The sequence below is a fragment of the Pyrgilauda ruficollis genome, unplaced genomic scaffold (genome assembly GCF_017590135.1).
Source record: "Pyrgilauda ruficollis isolate IOZ18807 unplaced genomic scaffold, ASM1759013v1 scaffold1, whole genome shotgun sequence".
Lineage (NCBI taxonomy): Eukaryota > Metazoa > Chordata > Aves > Passeriformes > Passeridae > Pyrgilauda > Pyrgilauda ruficollis.
In genome coordinates, this window is record NW_024508100.1 from 1,249,840 (window position 1) to 1,274,322 (window position 24,483).

The following is a 24,483-nucleotide window of genomic DNA, read 5'->3' on the forward strand; positions in this document are numbered from 1 at the left end:
GCCGCCCGCACCGCCCGCGGCACCGCGGGCACTGCAGCGGGGACAGCGCCGGGGACAGCGCCGGCCCAGGCCGATGCGGCGGCGCGGGGCCTGCGGGCTTGGGCTGGAGCAGTCGGCAGGATGTGCCCCACCGCCAGCGCCGGAGCTTCCAGGTCTCAGTCTTTCCCTTCCAGGCAGGGAACAGCGGGGATGGAGAGGTGGGGGCTGCGATCTCTGGAGGAGATGGGCGGTGGAAGTCGTGTCTGCCTTGGGCTGGAGGGAGAGGATGTGTTAGCTGGAGTTGTTCTTCTGGAATAAAATTTATAGGCTTCTGCTTCTCTGCGGGTTCCGATGGGCGTTTTGTGAGGGATTCTGTCTTTTCATGCTTGGAGTGATGTGAATTCAAACCAGATACGGCTTCTGCTGTTACTGCCAAAACCTTTCTGTTTGCTTCAGCGCTACTCACTAAAAAGAGTTCTCTTGTCCCCCCACCTTTGTGCTGAAATTTGTTTTGTATCTATTTTATCTGTTTCAGTAGGTAAGATCAAACTGTAAGGCTGCTGGAGGAGGGATGTTTATTTTGCGGCTCTCTTTAGTTAGGGAAATGATTAGGAAATGTTCCTTAAATTGCTGGATGCAAACAGCTTTGCGGTGGAAAATGACTGGCTTTGTGTCATTCTGGGGAAAAGGGCAGATAAAGATGTATATTCATTATTTCTCTAAAGGATCTCATTGAGATAAGTGCTCTTTTATGCTTCTGGAGTGGATGCATCTTTTTAAACTGCAGCTTACAGTGGGACTATGCAGATTCAGTGTAGAGGGGGTGTTTTCCATGCAGACCGTGTTGTTCCATCTGTTATGCTGCGGTGAGGTTGCTATCTCCCTTCTGGATCATGCAGCAGGAAACCTTGAGCTGTCTCCCAGGCGCTCTGCTAGCCAACTCAGGGAATTTCTTTTAAGAGGTCAAAATGCAGCTGGAGAGTTAGGGCACAAAAGCGTTTTGGCGCATTGTCTGCTTCCGTGGGGATGATGAGAAATGAGCTCATCCCTCCTCTGGTTTCCTGCAGCTTTTTGAGGTTTAGCATCCTTCCTTCCGTAGAGTTCCAGCAAATTGGCCAAATGATTGACAGGCAGTTAGGAGCAGGATGTAGGAAGACAAAGTGTGGTAGCAGAAACTTCCTTTTACTGAGGAGAATGGGCTAAAAATGTTCAATTTTGTTTGCTTTGCATACATCAGATGTGACACATGCCAAGACTACTGCAGAGTTGAAGCATTTGGTGGGCAGGTTGTTTGTTTAGATTAAGAGGCCCTGGAAGACTTCAGTAGTTCCTGAGGTATAGTAAAGGCTAAGTAACTGAAAAAGACTCAGACAATGATTCAAACTTGTCATGGTGGAATTTTCAAATTCCTCGTGAGTCTGAACGAAACTTGCTGTAACAGAACAAGTTAAAGCATCCCCAGCAGGCACATCCAGTGCTTCAAAACCAACTGGACATAGAACTTCAGGATCATGGAGGAGTCTTCCCTGTCACAAGCAGCTCTCACTGATAATGTCATTCATAAATTATTAAAGACTTCCTTAAAATATTTGTAGTCCATTATTTTCCATTACTCCTAGGGCAAGGCTATTCCTTTGCTGCTCAGGAATCTTTTGCCCGTGGTCCCTCTTTGTTTATGCCCACCTTTTCCTGTGTGCTAACATTATGGTTTTGTTTGAAAGGTTTGGTTTTGGCTTTGGTGTTTACATGTTTGGTGTATCTAAGGACAAACTATCAATTCTTGTTTTGCAAAGCTGGACAAGCCAAGCTCTCTGTTCTCCTTGGGAGAGGCTCTTGCTTTACCCATCCCATCAGCACTCTCTGCAGCCTGTTAGGTCCTGAAGTCTTACGTTCAGAACTTAAGCATTGAAATAGTTTACAACAATGTTTTTTGCTGTATTGCAATTTTATTTTTTACCTTCTCTTTATGGGAGGCTTTTGGCATCTCCTCTGTAGCTTCTGTAAGCTCAAGTGTGATTTTACTATCATGTCTTGGAATGTTAGATAATAGTGTGATAAAAATGCTGCTGTACTATTGACATTGTTTCATAACCACCAGTTTTTTGATGCTATTCTGCTGCATAATTCAGATGTCATATGAAACATCTTGGCTGTGTAAGTCTGCTGTTTCCTTAGTCCAGTAAAGATTAATGCTATGCCCTGCCTTTTCAGGCCATTTCTTTTAGGAAAGATTTTTTTCCCTCAAACTTCCCATGTAAGGGAAAAGACCTAATTTGTTTTGGCTTCCTTGCAGGAGCTCAGAAATCTCTTCCACTTCTGCAGGATGAGCTCGCAGCAGGTGATGTCTGTCCTGGTGCACTGTGCTTTCTTCCTCCCTTCCTGGCTGGTGTGGCTCTTCCTCTGCAGTGCTTCCTCAAGTGTGCATCTGTGGGCCTGGGGAGGAGGATGAGGAAGGGGAGATGTGCAGAGGGGGAATTTTGGGTAGCACCTGCCTGCTCACTGCAGCTCGTACACTGTGTGTGCCTGTGGGCTCCAGCACATGCTGAGGGGTGGCTGACATCAGGCTCTGAACATCCACAGCAGGCAGGCCACTGTTTCTTGCACCAGTAGCATGGAAGGGAAAACTGGGATTTGCTCCAAAAGGAAAAGGGACAGGAGGGTCTAAAAGCTTCCCTTGTAAGAAATAAACTTAAATTTTTAATAGCATTCTGTTCACAACAGCAATATTTTAAGTTACCCATTTCTTGCTGCTTGGCTGGGACACTGGCTTTCTGTGGTTCATTTGTGAATCAGAAGAAAATCCATATTCAGATGTTGCTTTTGTCTGTCACAAAGCATCAGCAGCCCTCTTAAGTGTTGAAGCACATCTTGATGTTTGTTGTGTTTATGTTTTATTTATGGGTTTTTTTCTGTTACTTACTTGAGAGCACCTGAAGGAGGTTTCAGAAAAAAGCCTGCAAAGTTTGACAAGAGAAGAGATGTGAAATTAAGAGAATATTCCTGTTTTCAACATTGAGCTGTCATTTAGAACCTTAGTAGGAGTTCTTTCCCTATATTATTATTTTAGCAGGACTGTTTTGATTATTTTGTACTGCTAATCTCCAAAAAGCTTCCTGAGACTGATGCTGAGAGGAAGTGATGGTGTTACACTCTGAGTATCTGTAGTTAAGCTGATAATTGGACTGTATTTGAGCTGAAACCATTTCTTTTGATGTCCTGTCTGGATGACCCAAGGTTAACAGCAAATTGTAGCCTAACTATGTGTATCCTTCCTAAAGGAAAAGAGTGCTCAAGTAGACACAATTATGTAAGGTTGTTAATGACTTTATGAGTTGCTGGTTGATGTTGCAAAAAGGGTGTAGGAGTGACCCATTAAACAATTAGAAGAAAACACAAGTAGAGTGTCACAAGGCAAGGATAGAAAAATCATCATGCCTCTAGGACAGTAAGGTTGTTTTGTGATATTCCTAGCTCCAGGAAAAATAATTTTCACCTGTCATCCTGTTGTGCCTTTGAGAGTTTCTGTCAACTGTTCTGAAATTCTCATTTGCTCCTTGTTTCAGTTTTTACCAATTATGTCCACACAAATAGGGTTCAGTAATAAGTTCTCATTTTCTGAGGAGACGGATGTTACCACGTGAAGTGCAGATCATACAGACAGCATTGTTTTAAATTTTTATTGTCTGATAAAAAGGCCTTTCTGGCCGAAGTTGATTTTGTAAGATGTATGTTGTAGCTGCTTATAACCATATTATAGGCTAAACTTTTTTTCTGCTATCACAGATGTAGTCTTCAATTAACCAAAACAACTGACTCTGTTCATTAAAGCAGATGCCAAATGCTTTTTTCATTCAATAGTAATAGGCACTACGCAGATAATATTCAAGTAAAGTTTCTCAAGTGTCTAAATGTTCAAGTGCGAACTTTACTGTGGGATTTGTGTAGTGATAGATGAAGAAATAATTGGCAGAAGTCTCTAATTTTTAAATTTAGCTTCACGTTTTTCCTGTGGTGAGAAGATGTCAGTCCCTAATCTGCCACAGCTCCCTGGATGCTGTCTCATTATGTCTTGTGATAGGAAGTGGTAGGATGGTGATCAGGAAATTATTTGAAGATAAACATCCAAGAGTGAATATATTGCTACAAATCATGACACAAGTCTCTCATGCTTTAGCATGTTCCTAGTAAGTCTCCCTTGGATCATTAATATCACTGGAATTTTTCCTCACGCTGGTGATTTTAAAGGATTTTTGTCATGCGCCATTGAACAAAAAATCCTTTAAGAAGGTATTTCAGCATTCTTTGTGTCATAAAAGGAGATTTTCCAATCAGACACGGTTCCTTTGGGATAACTTGTCTGTTGTTCTTCTTTCCTGAGTATTTTGTCAATATGAGTAAATGGGGCCATCCTGATGAAAGGCTGTTTACTTTCCTTTTATAGATTTTAAATCCAATTTCAACATGTGGCAGGTTGTTAGCTTTCCTGATCTCTTAAACCTGTGTTTAAAATTCAGCTGAAAAATTTGGATTCACTTCTGCAGAAGTCATTGAAAAGTTAACCTCATGAAGTCCATCGAGGTCCTGTGCCAGGGCAAGCCCAAGCACAAATCCAGGCTGAGCAGAGAATGGATTGAGATTAGCCCTGAAGAGAAGGACTTGTGGGTGCTGGTGGATGAGAGCCTGGACATGACCTGGTCTTTTGACAAGGGCACAGAGGGACAGGGCAAGTGGGAATGACTTCAAACTGACAGAGGGCAGGTTTAGACTGGATATTAGGAAGAAGTATTAACACTGTGAGGGTGGTGAGGCTCTGGAACAGCTTTCCCAGAGAAGCTGTGGCTGCTCCATCCCTGGAGGTGTCCAAGGCCAGGTTGGAAGGGGTTTGGAACAACCTGGGACAGTGGAAGGTGTCCCTGCCCATGGCAGGGAGTTGGAACTGAATGATCCTGTGTTTCCATGAAAGCCAGGAAGTCTTTTACTACACTGCAGTTTCTGGAGTGCCTCTTGCTAGAGGAAGTTCTTTTATTTTCCAGATTGGTTGTTTTGTAATAACAAATTTTTCATGCCACGAGAGAATATGTTTCCAAATTGTTTTTGTATGAAGAAGTACTTTGTGTTTTGGATGGATAAAAATACCTTGGATTGCAGTTGTAAGGCAGCAGTTTAACTGTACCACACTTGTAGCTGTGGAGTCCTTTGTGTTCAGTGGGGTGCACAAGTAACTCTCCTTGGCTTCAGCATTTTTGTCTTTGCAGTACCATTTTCCCACCTAACTGTTATTGGGATGAGACTTGGTCCGCTGTTGGTTTAAGAAGATTTGTCTATCGTGTTTTATGTAAACAGGTAGAGGTTATTTGTGAAATTTCTTGTTTATGATTTATTGTTTCCAGTGAAGAGGTGATGATGTTTAAAAGCATGGGAAGGATCTGAAGTTGTCATGCTTTGATAGGGAGAGCCCCTGCGAAGGGAAACCTTGGAGGATTTGTGGGCCTCCCATGCCACACTAGGTAAGCTGGTAAGAGACAGTGTTTACTCTTCAGTTATTTTGTTCTTTCCAATATTAGATTTGATGATTAGCAGTTGTATTCATTGACAAGAATCCTGAATCAAAATTCCCTGAATCAAGACTGGTTTGGCAATTAAAGAGAATTGAACAGATTGTGGGATGGATGTAGGAAGGAATTGGGAGAGTTTTATACTGATTTTTGAACCAATTTTGTAATGATGATCTTAAAGTAGAGCAAAAGATGAAGAATTCTAAATTTTTCATATTCTTAGGTGTCATCTGAGAATCTCTGCTTAGTGACTGGCTTTGAAGCATAAACCAAAAATCTGCCACCTAATTAGTCATTCATTCCCTTTTTTAATGTCTCAGCCCTTACATTTTGATTGCTGTGGATTTCAGTACTGCAGAAGCAAACAAAATCAATCCTGACTGTAAATGTCGCCAAACTGTTTTTCATGTTTTGACATAAATTAATAACATTCTCTTAAAATATTTTATCAATTTTGAAAACCTTAATTAAAATTAATAACTTGTCTATTTGGTCAATAATGAGGATAGATTGAAATGTGTAATCTTTTCATTGAAATGTGTAATCTTTTCATGGGCCTAACTCTTGCAAGTAGTCACAGACATTATTGTTGGAATTGTCAGTTTTTTGCCATTTGTTTTCTCCAAATGTGTCCAAAATCAATGTGTACTTAGTTTAAGTTTTCTCAAGTATTCTTGTCTAACTTCTTGCATGAAGTTTTGTGGTATAGCTGTGGGATTTTTTTTTAATCTTGTTTAAAAGCCACAGAACAGGAAATTTATACAGAATTCATTACTGAACAATAACCACATCTCAATAAAAAGTGCCTTGCTCAAGTTTTTTTGTGTAAAAACACCTTCTCTGCTTTAAAACTTTGTGCTTCTCTTTTGAAACACATGTTGCTTAAAACAAAGTGGCTTTTGTCTTATCCTTTACTGATTTCAGAAATATGTTAATGTCATTTATGTGTCTCTGATTTAGGGGAGGAGGCATGAATTGAGCATGTGGCTTTTGGGTATTTTTGCATTAATTTTAGTTTCTGTTTCAATGCCTGCAGGAGCCCCACTATTCATGATTTGTAATTCCTTTACATAAGTGTGACTTTTGGGTTTCATTTTCTGCGGGCTTTGCCTTGCAAGCTTCTTCATCTTGTTACACGAACTTCAAAGGATGCTTTGTGCAGCAAGACCTTGCTATTGACTGACTGGTAAAGCTGGGTGTTCCCACTGCTTCTGGTGGTGCTGTGAGAGGGGAAAGTTTAAGTGGGGGCATCACCTGTGTGGGGTTGTGGTTTTGGGGGCTTGGTGGGAGCGCGGTGAGGATGCAGGTGTGTGCATCATCCTGCACTCATGTGCAGGCTGTCTGCTCCTGTCCCCGTGCCTGCTGAGAGACCTGGGCTTTGTCTTTGGGTAAATCCAGGTGCTGAAATGCATTTTCCAGGGTGTGGCAGTGGTTATGTACAACTTGATAAAGGCTGCTTTTTAGCTTTTAGCATTCCCACAGGAGAAGACTTCCTGAAAGCTTAAACCAATTGCTTCTGAAATACTCCAAGTGTGGAAATATTGTCTGCATAAGAAAAACAATGAGACAAAAGTAAATCATGGTGAAAAGAATAACACCACAAAAAACTTTGGAGTATATTGTATTAATGGACAATTTAGCCTTAGTAGCAGCTTTGCACAGATCACTTAAGTTCAGTAGATGAAACAAATTTAAATCCCTTGAGTCCTCACTAATTACACCACAATGAGTAACTATAGAAATGTCAATACAAAATGTGGTCCTAACACCACAACACTACTGAGCTGTGTTTTGTGCACAAATTGAGACATTTGCATTTATGGCTCTCAAAACAACAGTAGCAGGGCACCTTCCTGAAAGAATCTAATGGTCTTTGTGTGCAACATCTCTTTGGTCCTCCTGGGATCTTGGCTGCTCTGGTTCTCTGTGCAGACAAAGGAAGACTGTGGGAAAGGTGCGCTCTAAGGTGCTTGTTCCTGCCACCTTGCTCTTTTGGGCACTCTTGCACCATTCCAGCCAGTGAAAGGGCTCATTGACTTGAATAAGGGTGCAGGATCCAACCCTGAATAATTAAAAAAAATTGCTGTGCTGGATGGCTGCATTTTGGCTTACGTGTTGGTCTATATATATTGACTTGTTTGAGAAAGGAATCATCTGTGATGATCATGACTGACAAAAGTCAAACTGAAGTAAACCGTTACAAAGGAAATGAGAACTGACATTGTCACTTACTTGTTTATATAACAAAAAAAAAATATCATTGTACATACTAAGGGTTGGACTTGGCAAGGATGTGTTGAGGTGATGAATTAAATTCTCTGTTTCATTGTTTCTTTTTGCACATCCAGGATGAATGAAGCAGGGAGCAACTGGAATTTATTTTGCTCAGAGGCAGGGATCATTTTCTGATAGCACTAGCTTATTGCAGTCTTGCATTCCTGTTTGACTTCCTTCTGTGTTCATCACCCTCCACCTCTTCAGTTCCTTCTGCGTCTTTTAGATCTCTTGCAGGCTGATACCAAGTTTGACTGATTCTTTTGTGCAAAATCCATTCTCACCTAGGTGCCTATGGACTGTGATCAAGTTACCTCTTTATGTTTACCTGAGAAGGAATTAATACCTGCATTGTGCTCTAGTGAAAATAGGTGAAGCATGTTTCCTGCTTTTTCATTTTTAAAAAGGTTCCATTTTATGCTTCTTCCCAGCTGTGTTTGAGGAGATCTGTGGGGCTGGCAGATGTAATTGCTGCCTTGTTTTGTGCTGTAGCAGCTTTCAGTGCTCACGTCCCTGCCGTGAGCCATCGGTGGTGGTGAGTGATCCCATCCCTTTCGCAAACAGTGCTGAGTGCCTCTTGTTTGTGCTGGTGTGAGGCAGTCTCCTCTGAGGTGATCTGATGGAATGTCCTCTCTGTTCTGTGTGGAGCAGTCCTGGAGCTTCCATGTGGTCTGCAGGCTGTGTTCACTCTGCACCATCCTCTGATCACAGCTCCTGTTGTGTGCCGGTGTGATCTTGCTCCATGAACGGGGGCTGCTCCCTGTGCATCCTGACAGTGTCTCTGTGGATAGCTGTCACCTCTAAGCTGTGTTAGTGTCCAGGTACTGGAGGAGAGCTGCTGAGTTGACTTCTCTGTCTAGTGTGGCAGGAAGGATGTGTGTTGTAAAACTGACAGTACCAGTCCTGCTGGGTTGGCACTGAACATCTCAAGGCAGAGCAGTTCAAGTTGGTGATCCATAACTGGCCCTGGGGTATGGTCCTTGTAACAAATTTTTTTACATCTTTACCCATGTGAACTTGAATTATTTGCTGCCAATAGTAGCTGAGAGGAAACTGATGTGGATGACTGGGATGGTGGTGTCAACACCCAGTTTTACACCCCAGTGCTGGTTTTATTCAGGGTGTAGATGCAGCCAGTAATGATGAGGTGTTGCTCTGAGAAAATGAGGAGCTATTAAGGCTTCATAGGTTCCCTGTGACCTGCTGTTTTGTCCTGTGTCCTGGTGTCCTGACAGGTTGTGTGTACAGCAGATTTGATTTCCAGCTTAACTGCTAGAATTCTGGGGGACTGGGGGATGTAACTTACCCCTTAAATTTCAATTTACTCTTTTTCAAGAAAACCATGATGGTAGTGACTCCAGATTTTATTCCATATCTCAAAGGGGCTGTACCAAAGGCCTGCAGATGGGTGTGACAGCTCAGAGTCTATGCAATTAGTAAATAGTCAGGTGGGGAATTTGAGGTTCTTAGTGATGCCATAATAACCAAGTTACATGTGTTTGAGGTAAGTGGTCAAGTTTCCTGCTGGCAAAAACCATTAGGGTTTTCCTGCCTTGCTCTCTTTTGTGGGTTGTAATCATTTGCATGTGACCTTGAAAGCATGACCTGACTGTTGCCTGCTCTTCAAAGGGCTTCAGATGCTATGGTTGATCTTTCTCTTTCCTTGTCCCACCCTCACAGGGTTTTTTGGCATTTGACCTTCTGCTGTGATTATCAGTAATAATTTCTCCCTCTGCAAAGAGACTGACTTTGAGTCATCTTCTGAATTAGATACCCTTGAAACTGCAGTGGGCTGGATTGATATCTGGAGGGGGTACTTCTGTCTCCTCAGCTCCTTCATCCTGGTGTTTAAGAACATCAGTTGTTTGTCCAACCAAGCAGTGTTTTCAAGTGGTAGTACAGGCTGGTTCAAATGGTTCATAGCACCATAAGCAATAAAAAGAGGTGGAAAAGAGAATGAGGAAGGTTATCCCTAGAGAAAAGTCTTCCCTTAGTCTTGCTCTTTTTTAGAAGTTCTTGTGACAACTCTTGGCAGGAGAACAGAAGAGGTGAACACCTTTGCAGTGGAGAGCAGAGAGGGTCAAGCACTGAGATCAAAGGAAGGAGCAGGGCTGAAATCCTCCCCTGTAAAGGAGCAGGCTGCACCTTTCCATGGCTGGCTGATCAAAGGGAGTGCTGCTTTGTGTGGACAGGACAGGAAAAACCCTTGGCTGTGTTCCTTCTCCCTGGGAAAACCAGAAGGCTCATACAGGTGGGCTCTTCCTGGGGATTCCATTCTCACATCTTTGGTTACTGGCAGCAGTCTGGGATATGCCAGCCTGCATTTTTCTTCCCAAAATGAATATTGGAGTGTGCTGATTGGAATTGTGGGAGCAGCAAGATTGCTTCTTGTCAGCTAAGGATCAGTGCCCTGCCCATCTGTGAGGGAGCACTGTGCTGTCCTGCTGGGTTATCCCATGCTCAGTGCAGGGAGCTGTACTGTGCTTCACTGGTGCTGGCAGCCTCCTGGTCCTGCAGTGTGCCAGGAAGAAACTCCCTCCACACCTGTCTGGAGCCTGCTGTTGATGTTGCTGGCCATGTTGTTGGGGCTGCTGAAGAGGTCAGTGGTAGATTCAGAGCAGTGATGATGAGATATGTTTGTTTGGCTTTGGGGAAATCGGGGAGATGATTTGAAACATGGGCTCCTGTTTTGAGGATGGCTTGTATGAGTTTTGTATGCTGAGACCATACTTGAAACCTAGTGGGGGGCATAGCACAGGGATTTGATGTTGAGTCAGGGATCCTGAATATCCTGAGCATATTCTTTAGATTGTTTGATCAGATAAAACAAAAGTGCTTGACAGAAACTGATGTAATTGGCAATTGTTAGACTTCAGGCTTATGAACCATGCAAAGACCTAGCAACATTTTTAGAATCATGTTTTGGTGATGCAGCTGAAATGAGTGAGTTCTCAGGAACAATTCAGTATTCCTGGCACCATAACTAAGAATCACACTGTTCTCTGGGAAACAAAGTTGTCACTCCTTGAGTGTCCTGTGAACTTTTCTTCAATTCAGCAAAAGTCATGATCACTTTTTCTTTCTTTTTTTACAGCAATGCTGAGTGACAATAACTCTGTGAAGCTGAAAAGTGATCATTCACCTCCTGTGCAATGGTGTAAGGTGGCTGCACGTGAAGATGAGAAGACCAAGCTGGTTTTTAAAAGGTACTCGCAAGTAAGTGTCATTGTCACAGCTACAAAGAGGACAGTTGTTCTACCCCCAGCCTGGGCAACTGCAAAATAGATGCAGAAATCAAGGCATGGGATTGCCACAGGCTGTAAATGGAGGGTTGAGCACACAGCTTTCTGTGGGATACTGAAAACATTTTGTGGAGGCCGGGATAACTTGTAGTACCTGTCTTCCAAAGCCAAAGTGAGATCCACTCACAAGTATTTCCAATCTTTTTTATATGCAGATAAATGACAATGCTGAGACTTCTGTACAGTCTGGTAACTGAGGAAATGGAAGGCCAGTGGATGTTGAGTGGGTATCCTGGGGAGGTGTTTTCATGTAGTTATTTTGTTATGAAGACTTCTGCAATGCTACATCAAAAACCTTACTCCATTGTTTATAGCTTGACATCAAATTAGAATTAATGGGTGTGTGCACATATAGATCCAGGACCATTTTATACCTAAAATGTTCACTAGTGCAATGCCAGATGAATTTTTAGGTCTTAAAGCTAAAAAACCCAAAGACAAACTGCTGCATACACAGGTGGATATAACCTGAATGGTGCAACCCCAGTTGAATCTGGGGATACTTGATAAAGTCCTGGAGGAAAACCAGCCTCATTTGTCAGGTATGAGTCTCCTGCTTTCTGCCTGTTGGCTCATCTCCAGGGGCTGCTGCCTAACATGCTGATGAAGCTCTTAGATCACCTATCAGTGGAAAATGTAATTTAATTGAGATGTGAGGACAGTCCTGCTTTTCCAGTGGTCACCTTGTTTGTAGCCTGTACTGCACACTGAGTGCTGGGATTGCATCTCTTAGTTCACATAGTACAAGCTTTTTTAAAAAAAATTGGAAATCTCTACTAACTTCATCTGAAAGAGTTTCAAGAAGCATTGGGCACTTAATAACTTGAACATTTTTTAAAGACATTTAAACAAACGTCCAGTCCTTAGGAAACAATAGGAAATGAAAATCAATAAGAAAGCTCAAACTACATACTTGAGCAAGAACCACAGCTTTAACCAAATAATGATGTAAATATTCCTCAGATGGGTTTAAACATGAAATGAGCTAAGTGACTTTCTGCATATCAACAGTGATTTTCTTTAGGAATGAGAAATTAGTAGATTAAAAATATGAATAGTCTTATGTTCTTCAATTTTAAAGTTGGTTGCACTTTTTCTGCTGCATGTTTTGGGGGTATAAGCAAATAAGGCTTTTCAGCCTGACCATCTGAGTTCTGCATTCTGGTCTGCCAGTGAGTTGAAAGTTTTGTTTCAGTGGTGGCCATTGGCCCAAAATCATGACATTTGAAGTTCCAGCCTTTTTTTCAGCTTGCATGGAAATATGTTTTCTAAGATAAGACTTTTAAAGAAGAAAAAAGTCACTCTTAGTTTCATTATGTGAGGAGAACTGTTTGACTCAGAGATACATTTAAAGTATATGAGGCAGGCATTTTCCTTATGCAGGCATCTATGTGTTCATACTTTTGTGCATCAGAGATACATATAAAGTATATGAGGCAGGCATTTTGCTTATGCAGGCATCTATGTGTTCATACTTTTGTGCAGATAACTTTGAAGAGTTATATAAGACTTGAAGTGAACAAAGCAAAAGGGTTTTTTTTTTTTATTCAAATGGAAGTATTCACATAAAGTTCAACTGTCTTAAATTTGCTTAAAAATATTGATTTAATAGTTGATTGAACATCAGAAAAAAGCTTTTTTTTGTTTTTCTCTTCTACTCCTCACTGTCCTGTTTGTTTTTAGAATTCTTGCACTGTTTGTGGTTGGAGGGTGCTTCCTTTATATCCTCAAATTACATCTTGACCCTGAGGAATGTGACAGAACAAAATTGCCATATGTGGACCTCGATCGTGTAAGGGTTGGTATTTTTTGGCCTTTTCTTTCATTTGGCTTAAAAAAAAAGTAATTAATTGACAATATAAGATTTACGGGGCTCTACAACAAAGAACTAAAATGCTGGAATTGTCTACTGAGCAGAAGTGTATTTTGCTTCATCCCATGCTGTAAACATTCTGGTTTTTTTTCTTGTAAAATGACAACAGAACCACACAGAGAAACTGAGGTTTTAGGGGTAAAATTAGATAACTGTGACTTTAAAATTTGAAATGGATGTGTCATCATCCCATTTTGTCAGTGCAGATGACACTGGTGATCAGAAGATTGGTGTAAATGGAAAGTCACACATTAAAATCACCCAAAACGAATATATTAAACCAAAAGGACTTTTTTTTTTTTTCACCTAAGCCAGTTTCCCAGTTTGCTTTGCCTTGTAGTTGCTCAGATGTTTTTGGAATCACAGGAAAATATCCAGGAGGGTGCAGTTATTATTTCATTTTTTCATTCAAGGTAGCAGCTACTTACTTTAGCTACAGTTTTGCATGCAGCTTTCAAAGAGGTGTAACAGACACCATGAAAGCCTTTTGCACTTTATAACAGCACTTAGCTGGCTTAGGGCTGTTAATTTCTGTCTTTGAATGTCTAGATGCTAAAAGGCAACTTCTAGCAGAAACCTTGTCTTAAGACAGTCTAATCTTAGCCTTAATGCATGTGCATCCTCCCCCACTTGCCATCATCTTCAGTGCATATCTTTCCCCTTCTGAGCCTCTTTGCCTCCCCTTTTTCCTCATTTGACTTATTTATTTTTTCAATAACATTCCTGATTCTGAAGAACAAACACAGTAAACCAAGCAAACCTGAAGGCTTGATGGACTGTATTTATTGGCTGTCTCAAAAAGTACATTGTGAAGTTGTTCAGTCATGCTTTTCCCAGTGTGGTGTTTGTGCAGAAACCTTCATAATGGTGGTAGAGGAAGTTCTGTAGGTTAATCTTGGTTAGGAAAAAAACCCAAAAAACCAGCAGCAGAATTTCTCTCCCTGCTCCTTCAGATATACACTATTGTTCCTTAACAGTAGAGGAGAACTAAATTAGCAGTTGATTTGAATCTTGTGTCTTTGACTCCTGTGTTTGCTCATGGGGTTTTTTTAATTACAGTGAAGGAACCTTTGCTGTTCCTCTTTTTACATCAGATACCAGCTTGCCACTACAGATTTCTAAAACTGTGCACTAATAGTGTTTTGTTTTTATTATGAGATGGATCCATGTGTAGTTTTATCTGTCACTTTAATCTTTTGTGCAATATAGAACTGTAGTCTCTTATTTTGGTGACCAGTCTTTGAGAGAAGGCCCATAACACCCCCACCTGGCATTCCTTTTAAAGTCATGTTTTAGTCATTAGCACTTTAGCAACATTTATGGAAGAAGTGTTGCTTCATTCTGATGAGTAAGTGAGTCCAGCTGCTGTTGCACAGAACTTTTACCCAATGGATGTGTCTCTGGTGGAATCTCACAGCAGAACTCAGGTCATGCAGTTGAGCAGAGTGGAATTCCACTTGCTGCTAAATTAGACAGGTAGAAGTATGTCTGGATTTTTTTTTATTTGGTGTTGCAAATGGTGGTACAAACAGCTCATTTTCACTTAGCACTTCTACTGGCCTAATATATTCTTTAGAAAACCTCAGGTCTAGATTTAAGTGATTGAGTGGAGAGGAATTCCTCTGCAGGTTTTCACCGTGCACTGACTCATATCTACATCTGAGTAAATGCTTCCAAATTGTTGTACTTCCACACTGAAGCTTTCTTTATAACCCCTGTGTTTGCTAAACTGTTGGTGGTCAGCTGGTGGCCCACATTTTGAGGACTTTGTGCATTTCTGCAGCTGCCTTTCCTGGCTGAATCCTGTGTGTTTTGTTTCAGAGGGCACAGCAATTTGCCAGCGCCGCGCTGCAGGAGCAGTGCCGACCTTCTTATGCAAAGAATGAGATGAAGAAGTTGTTTGCAGAGAAATACAGCATGGACATATCTCCCTTTGTAAGGAAAAATATGAATGAAGATGAAGCTTTATTTAAATATGAACCTCCATTTGGATTTCACAAGTTCTCTGATAAACTTAAAGATCTCCTTGAACTCTTACCTGAGCATGATTTACCAGAAGATTTGAAGCCAAAGCAGTGTAAGCGCTGTGTTGTTGTTGGCAGTGGTGGAATTCTTCATGGATCAGAGCTGGGTCACTTATTGAATCAGTTTGATATTGTTATAAGGTATGTCCTTTCCATTTAAGGACCCCAACTACTTCTTCATTACTTTATGAGCCAGCATTGTTTTTTAAGGGGAAATAATCTCTAACATTGATTCAAGGAATAACACTGTTTCTGAAAGTGCTTTTATGAAATTTTCTTGGGACTTGGTGGAATTGGAAGTCTTAGGAGCAAAATAAACTGTCATGTTTACAGGAAAGGAATTCAGAGTAATTATTTGTGGACTTCAGGTACAAAAATCACATGGGCAGAAACTACATAGAAACTAGTGACATCATAGACAAGTAGACATTACTGAGTTTATTTTAAAGCTTTCAAATCTTAAACTTCAGGACTTAAGGACTCACCTCTGCTTTTTTCCCCATGGCTTGTTTGGATGCTTATTTGAAAGTTTTTTTTATGACAGGTATTTCAAACACAATAAAAATTAATTGGTGTTTCAGTACACAGTTTGCTTACCCACTTTATAGCACACTTATCTTCACTTATCTTTACAAGGTCAGTGACTGTTTTCTGTGATTGCCATGATCTCTGACACCTGAATTACGTGCTCTGTATTTGTGCCTTCTGAACATTACAGTTTGAACCACCTTGTTTTGAATAATGTAAAGTCACAAATAAAATTAATACCAGCATTTTCTCAACTTATTTTGTAAACTGAGGCTTGCAGTTTCCATTGAAAGGAAATATTTCATTGAATCAATAGCCCTTATTTAAAGGTAAATAAACTTTGTTAGCAGGTGGAGGAGCAGAGAACTTGCATTAGCTGTCCTCTAAAATTAGGGATGGCAGGATGAAGGTGATTTTTCTGTTGATGTAGAAAAGTTTGCAGGACTGGAGCTATTCTGCAGAACTCATGGAGGGAGATGATGCCATTCTTGTCAGCAATGTGTCAGCATCTGAAGTTTTTGGTGAGCTGGAAATAATACAAACCCACAGGATGCATTACATTGCATTGGAGGGATAATTTGAATGATTTTTTGTGTGGAATACTTGTGTGTGTGTGTGTATATAAAGATACATGTATGAAAAGGATAACACAGGCAACTTTCTGTGTGTTTTCTTCCTCTTCCACTTCTAAGGCTCTTTTAAGCAAAGCAAGAGATATGAAGTTCTGCAATGGTGTGTTAAGTCACTTTACTCTTCAAGCATTTCTTTCCTAAGTTCTGCATTTGTGCCATTTAATCTAGAAATAGAATTGGCTTCCTCCCAAAGATAAAAGGGCTGGAAGAGTGAATGAGGCAAGAACATGGGGGCTGTGAGAAAACACCATAGCCTGTTCTGTTAAAAATCTATGGGTCTAATAACAAGTTTTTGCTTAGTGTCTGATATTTAATGAGATTGTAACCTGTTTATTTAGTACCCCTCCGCTGTGGGTTTCTTTTCCCCAGGTTAAATGATGCACCAGTGCAAGGCTACACGGATCACGTTGGTAACAAAACAACAATACGCATGACTTACCCCGAAGGAGCCCCCCTTTCTGAGCACGAGTATCCTCCTGCAAGCTTGTTTGTGGCTGTCCTGTTTAAAGGAGTTGATTTCAACTGGCTTCAAGCCATGGTAAAAAATGAAACCTTGGTATGTAATGTGACAGTCTCACGTACCTGTATTTTTTTTGTTTTGTTTTCTAATGCTTAAAGAAGCTGATTGATCTGTTACTTCCTGGCTTATCGTGCTGAGGATCTTTTATATAACCTTGTGGGTTTTTTTTTAGCTCTGTCTCCTAGTTACAGTTGGACCAGCATTTGTGTTGAAGCCCCATGCTGACAATAAGACTTGACTTTTGTGGAGATATTGGTGGTTTGCACCAGGCTACGTGACATACTGAGTGTTTGCTGAAGTGGAATTCTTTTCACATTTGGTTTAAGTGACTTGAACAAGTCTGCAGAGCCCAAAATAGAAATGGGAAGATTTCTGAATGCTAGTCCATTTTTTAGCAGCTCAAGTCTGTACTGCTACAATGGGCTTACATGGAATTAATGTGTAATCGAACATTTGTCTAAGGTTCCTAAATTATGAGGTTGCTTATTTTTCACTAAACATTTACAGAAGTGCTGACATGCCTAAGGAGCTGAGATTCCCAAGGGTCTGATGTTTCCAAATTAATGTGAATTGGTGGCTTCCACCTCTTTTAATCTGCAGGCAGATAATTTCAGCAAGTAAAAATTACTGACAGAGATTTAGAAGGCAGCCTGTCAAATCTTTTAACAATTTGATCTCTGCTAGTTTAGGTACTCCAAATTCCTTTCTTAATCCTGTGATTTCTACAATATGGAAGTTGTGTTTAATCTTGACCATGACTGTCTACTACTACACTGAAGAGTCAGGAAGATGCTTAAGGGACTGGTGTGGTTGTGTTCGAGGGTCCCCAGGACGAGGGAAGAGATTAAAATCTTGACTCCATATTTCAGAAGGCTGATTTATTATATTATGATATGATATTATATTATATTAAAATGCTATACTAAAAGTATACATAAAAGAATAGAGAGAAAGGATCCATCAGAAAGCTAGAAAGGAATGGAATGAATAATAAAAACCTGTGACTCTCAGAGTCCACACAGCTGGATCATGGTTGGTCATTAAGTAGAAACAACTCCATGGACCAATCCAAGATGCACCTGTTGCGTTCCACAGCAGCAGATAATTATTGTTTTTCTTTTCCTCTGAGGCTTTTCAGCTTCTCAGGAGAAAAAATCCTGGCAAAGGGATTTTCATAAATTATCATGTTGACAGACTGGAGCATCTCTACCATGAGGAAAGACTGATAGAGCTGGGAGTGTTTAACCTGGAGAAGAAAAGGCTTGGGGGGGATCTTAATGTACATAAATATCTGAGGGTAGGATGCCAAGAGGATGGAACCAGCCTCTTTTCGGTGGTGCCAGTGATAGGAGAAGAGGGAACTTGTCAGGTTGAATATCCATGGACATCTTTCTTAAAATCATCTAGACATGGTCCTGAGCACCTGGCTCGAGGTGTCTGCTTGGGCCATGGGAGTTGGACCTTGTGATCACCAGAGGCCCCGTCTAACTTTGGTAGTTCTGTGAGCTGCAACCCTACTTCTTTCAAATACTCAGCTGTCGGTTGGCTCAGCTCTCTGTGCAGGCACTGGCACTGAAGTAAACTGACCCAGAGCATGGTTGGGAAAATGGGAGCACTGCAACCTGTGTTTGATCAGTTCAAGCTGTTGCCTCTTAAAGCCTATTCTAAAAAATACAGGTCTATGTTGGAGCTGTATCAGTTTATAATTTGCTTAATGTTGCCCATTTCATGGAAAGACTTGCAGAATTAGTGTGATGTAATATTTCTTCTTCCATTAACAGGCATCTGACTGCAGTGGCATGAGATCAGTCTGGGTTTCTGAGTCCTGTGTAAATCCTCTTCTGAAGGGTTGCATTTATCACTAGGTGGATGCTGTCAAACAACAACACTTCAGAGCTTGAGCACAATTGCTTTAAGTCTGGTGCTTGCTTCAGAATGCCTGGTTAATGTTTGTGGGAAACTGCTTCCCTTCCCCATTTCTTTAAATACTGTTGGCTGCTCAGCTGTGCTGGGGTAGCCTGAAGAACCCATGGGTGCTGGTGAATATGTTGACTGATAACACAAAGTGCAGTCAAATATTCAGAATAAGCAACTATTCCCTCTGCTGTCTTCTCTACAATTCCTCATACTTTGAAGGTTTTTCCTCTTTTGGGTCAATCATTTGATCTGTACAGTGATATTTCCAAACCACCTTAGCTGTAAACTGTTTCCTAAACAGTTTTCAGGGTCACTGGTGAATTCTGTAATGTGTATGCTGTGTTTGTCGCAGAGTTTCCCTCTGAACTAGATTTTTTATTTCTCTTAGCCTCTGTGGGTGCGACTCTTCTTTTGGAAGGAGGTTGCTGAGAAAATTCCTTTCACATCAAAGCAGTTTCGGATTCTGAATCCAGTCATTATCAAAGAGACAGCTTTGGACATTTTACAGTTCCCTGAGCCTCGATCAAAATTCTGGGGTTGGGATAAGGTAAGAAGTTTCCTTTCACCAAAAGGAGACAGTAAAATACAAGGTAAATAAAATAAGAAACTGAAAAAAGTTTTGGGCTTTTTACTTTCTCTATGCAGTCTCAGACCTGCTCTAAGTTAATAGGGAAATTAATGTGCTTTCAAAAGATTCTTTTCTGGTGCAAAATCAAAGTAAGATTTCAGCTGACCTTTTTAGATGAGGTATTTTGCCTGGGTATGCTGACATGAAATGGCATTCAGATGCAGTGAGACATAAACTCATTCCAGTGTTTAAAAACATGCATTTGATGTATGTTAAGCCTGTTAAAAACAGCCCTGTTAAGCTAAACCAGCCATCAGCTGTAGCCAGATGTCTCCAGCTGCAGGGAAAGCAGAGAGAGCCTGGAAACCAGGCCAGTGTGAAGCAGCCTTCCAGCTGCTGGAATTGCTGTGTATGCCAGAGAATGCTCAGTAGCAGCTGATGGGCATTTCCTCCCTCCACGTCCTTTGCTCCAGCAGTGGTACAGAGTGATGAATTGCCTGGTTTAATTATACATTTTTGTTACTTTAGTTGCATGTTTGAGAAATTGAGTGTCACTAGTTTTCTTGAACTACAAAAAAAAACTGACTAACCACCATCTTTTTACCAAAATGTAAAAGCACTTAAGATTAGTGCACAAATATTTGAAGGATCTTCTCACATTTATTTATCAAAATAACATAAAATACCAAGCTGAGTATCTTAATGGTACTGTAGTATAATTGCCTCTTTCACAGGTAATTCACTGAAAAGTCATATTGTGAAGAATGCTGTTAGAGAGCCTGTTGTTGCTCAAGACTTGAATAAGAATACATCAAGAAATGTGAAGTTTAGCTTTCTGTCAGGGTTTGTTTGACTGTTTGAAGTGAAGGATCACTTGCAGTTTAGCTATACAGTGAATAGGGCATCTTGCCTTCACAAGAAAAAAAAAATGTTGACAGCCAAAAGCCAAATACTTAAATTGTATTGGTATTTTGCCCTGGAATTTTTAGTTTTACTTGATCATTGAATTGATTTTTAGTTGTAGTTATAATTGATTTCAGTTTTAAATGAGGAGAGGGAATAGACAAAGTAGTTAAATTTTGTAAAGTGTTTATAAACCTGGTAAAGGACAATATGTTTGAACTGAGAAAATTTCACTTTTCTCCCTTTTTAGAATGTACCTACAATTGGGGTCACAGCAGTTGTTCTGGCCACACATCTTTGTGATGAAGTGAGCTTAGCAGGATTTGGATATGACCTGGATCAGCCCAGCACACCTTTGCACTATTACAACAACCTCTGCATGGCTGCCATGAAAGAACAAACTATGCACAATGTGACAAGTGAAACAAGATTCCTGCAAAAACTCATCAAAGAAAAAGTTGTCAAAGACCTCACTGGAGGGATACACTGTGAATTCTGCAGCAAAGACAGCTAGTGACCTTCTTGCAGCATGGATAGGATTTGTTACATTTCCAGAGGTTCAGCTGGATCAACCCTTTCCTTCTCTTTAGTTCTTTAAAGTGTACATGAAATGGACGTGGGATCCCTGCTGCCTTTTTTAATGTCCCGTTCAAGTTGTCAGACTTTTAAATTAATTTTCCTGTGAGAATTTACTTTGCACATTTCTGTGAATAGCTGTGTAAATATCTTGTCAATTCAACTTGGAGTTGAAAGACATCCATTTAAAGTATTTAATATTTTAAGTTGTCAAATAAAAGCAGGTTTTTTGTTTTCAAATGTATATGGAACACACGTGGCTGGCCTGAATTGTCTAACAGAAAGTGCAAGAGTTATTTTTCCCTGATCTGCTGTCTTTGTTGATCCAGTTCTTGGTATCTTGACTCCTTTTCATGCATGCCATGAAAAGAAAGGCATATGCTTCTCAAGTCTTGCATGTCTTGAACTTGAGCATTGCATTTACTCCTCAAATATTTATATTCTTTTGCTAATACATTTTGAGGGGGTGAAGGACAAACGTAGGAGTGGAGTTGAAGGAAAAAGAATTGTTGTGGCAACAACTGAGTAGTAAGTACTTTGATGTTCATGATTGATATTAAAACCATTGATGTATTAATGTTTTGGGTTAGAATCCTGCTTTGTGAAGCACGTTTGGGTCCAGGGCACTCTAGAAGAGGATTTAGCCAGGAGGAGGCTTTAACCCAAACCAGGTCATTTGTCATTTCCATTCCTGAAGATCTGCCTAAAAGTTTCTAACTAGATGATTTGCAGCAGAGTTCAGCTACCCCAATTAAAGAAGTGGCATTAATACAAATTCTGCCCCTTATAAAAAGATTATTTATATTTGAGACTTGAGAATATCTGGTTCTATAAAACAGTAGTTTGTATCAATCATTTAGCAATTCTAAAATCTATTACTAGATTATAATTTCCACTGGTTAATTTTATGATCCTTAAGTAATTAATTATAGATATTGTCACCTTAATAGTTTGCAATGCTGATAACTCTTGTGAAGTCCAGTATTGATTATTTAATTGGAGAGGTAGAGTTGTTGGTCTTCCCCAAGTCAGTAATTGGGTGAGTGTATAAGTTAAGAAGAAAATCACTTTAAGAGAGTAGCGTGAAGTCCAGTATTGACTATTTAATTGGAGAGGTAGAGTGTTGGTCTTCCCCGAGTCAGTAATTGGGTGAGTGTATAAGTTAAGAAGAAAATCACTTTAAGAGAGTAGCATAATCAAGTAACAAGGTAGATAACTGCTGAAAACAGCAAATTTAAAAAACAAAAATAAGAAAGAAAACTATAGATTTATGTTCTTGGGAGTGGAAATAAGTGCACTGCAAAGGCACTGGGCTGTGCAGATCTGTGAGCAAGTTTTTATGTTTATATTTTTGTTATTAGTAGAGTATCAGGTTTGACTGTTTGCACTGAGGAGTGGTGTTACTCAATCTACAGCATGAGAAAAAAGCTTCCTTTGGCAGTGGAAGCTTGTCAGCAAATCAATCAAAGGTTGGCCTAGAAACATTGCTATTAATCATGGACTCTTCAAGTGGTGAAGGTTCCCACTTTTCTTTTGTTACGGACAAAGATGAATGAAGTTGTAGTTCTAAATTTTAAAAATACTCATGTGGAAATGCAAGATTAGAGTGGCTGTGTTTTGGGGTTTTCTTCCGTGGAGAGCAGATCTAATGAATGATAATGTTAGAATGCAGGAGCAGCAGACTGATGCTCACTGTTATACCGAGAGGCAACAAAAGGACATCAGGTCATAAAGCATAACTGAAGAAAGTTGTGCACCTCATCTTTCCTAAGTCCCACATGTCTATAGGTCCTTCAAAGCCAGTTGTGGGGGCTGAACAAATTTGAAAATCAGGAATTCTTGTTTCTGGCACTATCTGTGTTCATAGCAATAATATTAATCTCGCCTCCTCTTCCATGAAAAGCATTAATTTTTATACTAGCAATAAATTTCTAGTCTGTTTTTTTTTTTTCTAAGTATATTATTTAATTTAAAAATATTTCATGTGTGAAGAGTTTTATACAAATAGTCCTTTAGTTAATATATTAAAATGCGGTAACTATTTTCTCCTGGTATTTAAACTGGAAGCAGAATACTTAATTAATACTTAATTTCATTTAGTATTAATGAAATTTTGGAACATTTCAGAATGTGTGTGTTGGGAGGATGTCTTCAACACACCAGAAGTCTGTATGTCTGAGCACGTGGTCCCTCACCACTTTGTTTTGTTCAGCAACTTAAAAATAATCAGTTGATTAATGTAAATGTCAATAGCTTTTTGGAGATGCTGTATTTACTGTCAAATTTGCAAATTGTGTGGATGTAGGATTAGATTGCCTACCTGTTTTATGGCTTGTGATAAAACCTTGTTCTCCATGGTAGTCTGTGCAGACTCAACACTCATGAAATGGCAGCAAAAGGCAATAAACTGATGAAACCACTTTCTATTTATGTATTTGTCGCTCAGTTTATTTGTTCTCCCTCCTTTATTAAGGATTTTGCATGTCTTGCTGATCCAGTTGAAAGTCTTGATGCAACCCCACATACCCCAAAACAGGGGAGATGGTAGCTGGTAACTTTTTCTCTGTTCATTTATGCCTTTTTAATGCCTGTCACTGGAATTATCTGTCTGGTGCTTGGAAGAGAGAAACCCTCTCAACACTGACCAAATTGTGAGCTTCCAAGATTTTGAAGTTAATGTGGATGAGAATATTTTGGACTGGGCTATAGCATTGGCCTTAAAATCAGGGGTGTGTTTCCTACAATGGTGTAAACACTGCAGCTTCTGATCTGTGCCTCAGCCTCGCTGGAAGTGAGATAAGAACAAAGCTCTCTGAGTTCTGTTACTGTTTCACAGATTTATGCTTTGCAAAGAATCTGCATCCTTTGTAAATAGGCCTTAATAGTGTTTGGTTAAAAAATCACCAAAGAGTTTGGGAGCTGTGATAAAGCCATGTGTTCTGCATTGAAACCCTTTTTGTAACTCTCTGTAGGAGCTATCACAGCCAGGGATATGCCTTATCTGTTCTGGTGCTGAATGTTTTCATGGTTCCTGTGCAGGAAGTTGCACAAGGAGACATGAAGAGCTGCCTGACTGTGGAGTGGGGAAGTGCCAAAAAGGGTGACTGCAGTGATGAGTTGGCATCAAAAGTGGGTACTAAACTCGTGGGGACTGTTGAGATGCTGATAAGGAACTGAAGAGAGTTCAGCCTCTCTGCATGGATGTGTGTGGATAGCTCCAGCTCTTGTGCTGCAGTTGGAACTCCTGCAGGAAATGGGAGGGCACCAGGGGAGGCAGCTGTGTAGCATGAGTCTGGTCCTCTTTCCTGGGCAAGGGAGGATGAAGGGAGAGCACCTTGTTAAGGCCAGCTCAGATGTGATGCTGTGCCTTGCTTCCTCCAGGCTGCCAGCAGCAGGGTTTTGTACAAATGTTTGATTTTACCAGCTTAGGAAAAGGTTCTTCCCCCCGAGGGTGGCTGGCACTGAACAGGCTCCCCAGGGCAGTGCTCACAGCAGCAGCCTGGCAGAGCTCCGGGAGTGTTTGGACAATGCTCTGGGGCACAGGCTGTGACTCCTGGGGATGGTGCTGTGCAGGGCCAGGAGCTGGACTGGATGTTCCTTGGGCGTCCTTTCCAACTCAGCTTGTTCTGTGATTCTAATGAAATGTGTGTACATCCTGGTCAAAAGAGTTTTGAGCCATTTGGCAATGAGCGTTTTCCCACACCTCCTGAGGTGCTGGAAGATAAACAGCCCACCCCTAGAGTCCCTTAGGGGCTAATGCCCCTAATGCCTTATGTCTCTAATTGTCTTTTTAGCTACACAAATGATGTTTTTCTTGTCACAAACAGTCCCC

The 24,483-nt window shown here is 40.6% G+C and overlaps 1 protein-coding gene across 7 annotated transcripts; it reads left to right on the forward strand.

Annotated features, from left to right (window-relative positions):
- Positions 1–6: 6 nt before the first annotated feature.
- On the forward strand, positions 7–20,895 carry ST3GAL5 (ST3 beta-galactoside alpha-2,3-sialyltransferase 5). Of its 7 annotated transcripts, none has more exons than XM_041485455.1 (7): positions 7–152; positions 10,903–11,014; positions 12,794–12,908; positions 14,805–15,148; positions 16,537–16,723; positions 18,993–19,151; positions 20,326–20,895. In XM_041485455.1, exons 1-7 carry the CDS (start codon positions 74–76, stop codon positions 20,587–20,589), a joined length of 1,260 nt encoding a protein of 419 aa, XP_041341389.1. In that variant the 5' UTR covers positions 7–73; the 3' UTR covers positions 20,590–20,895. The 7 variants fall into 7 exon arrangements, with proteins under 7 accessions (XP_041341389.1, XP_041341473.1, XP_041341557.1 ...); XM_041485539.1 differs by having other exon boundaries at positions 12,794–12,902; XM_041485623.1 differs by having other exon boundaries at positions 15–152; positions 10,903–11,024.
- The last annotated feature ends 3,588 nt before the right edge of the window (positions 20,896–24,483 follow it).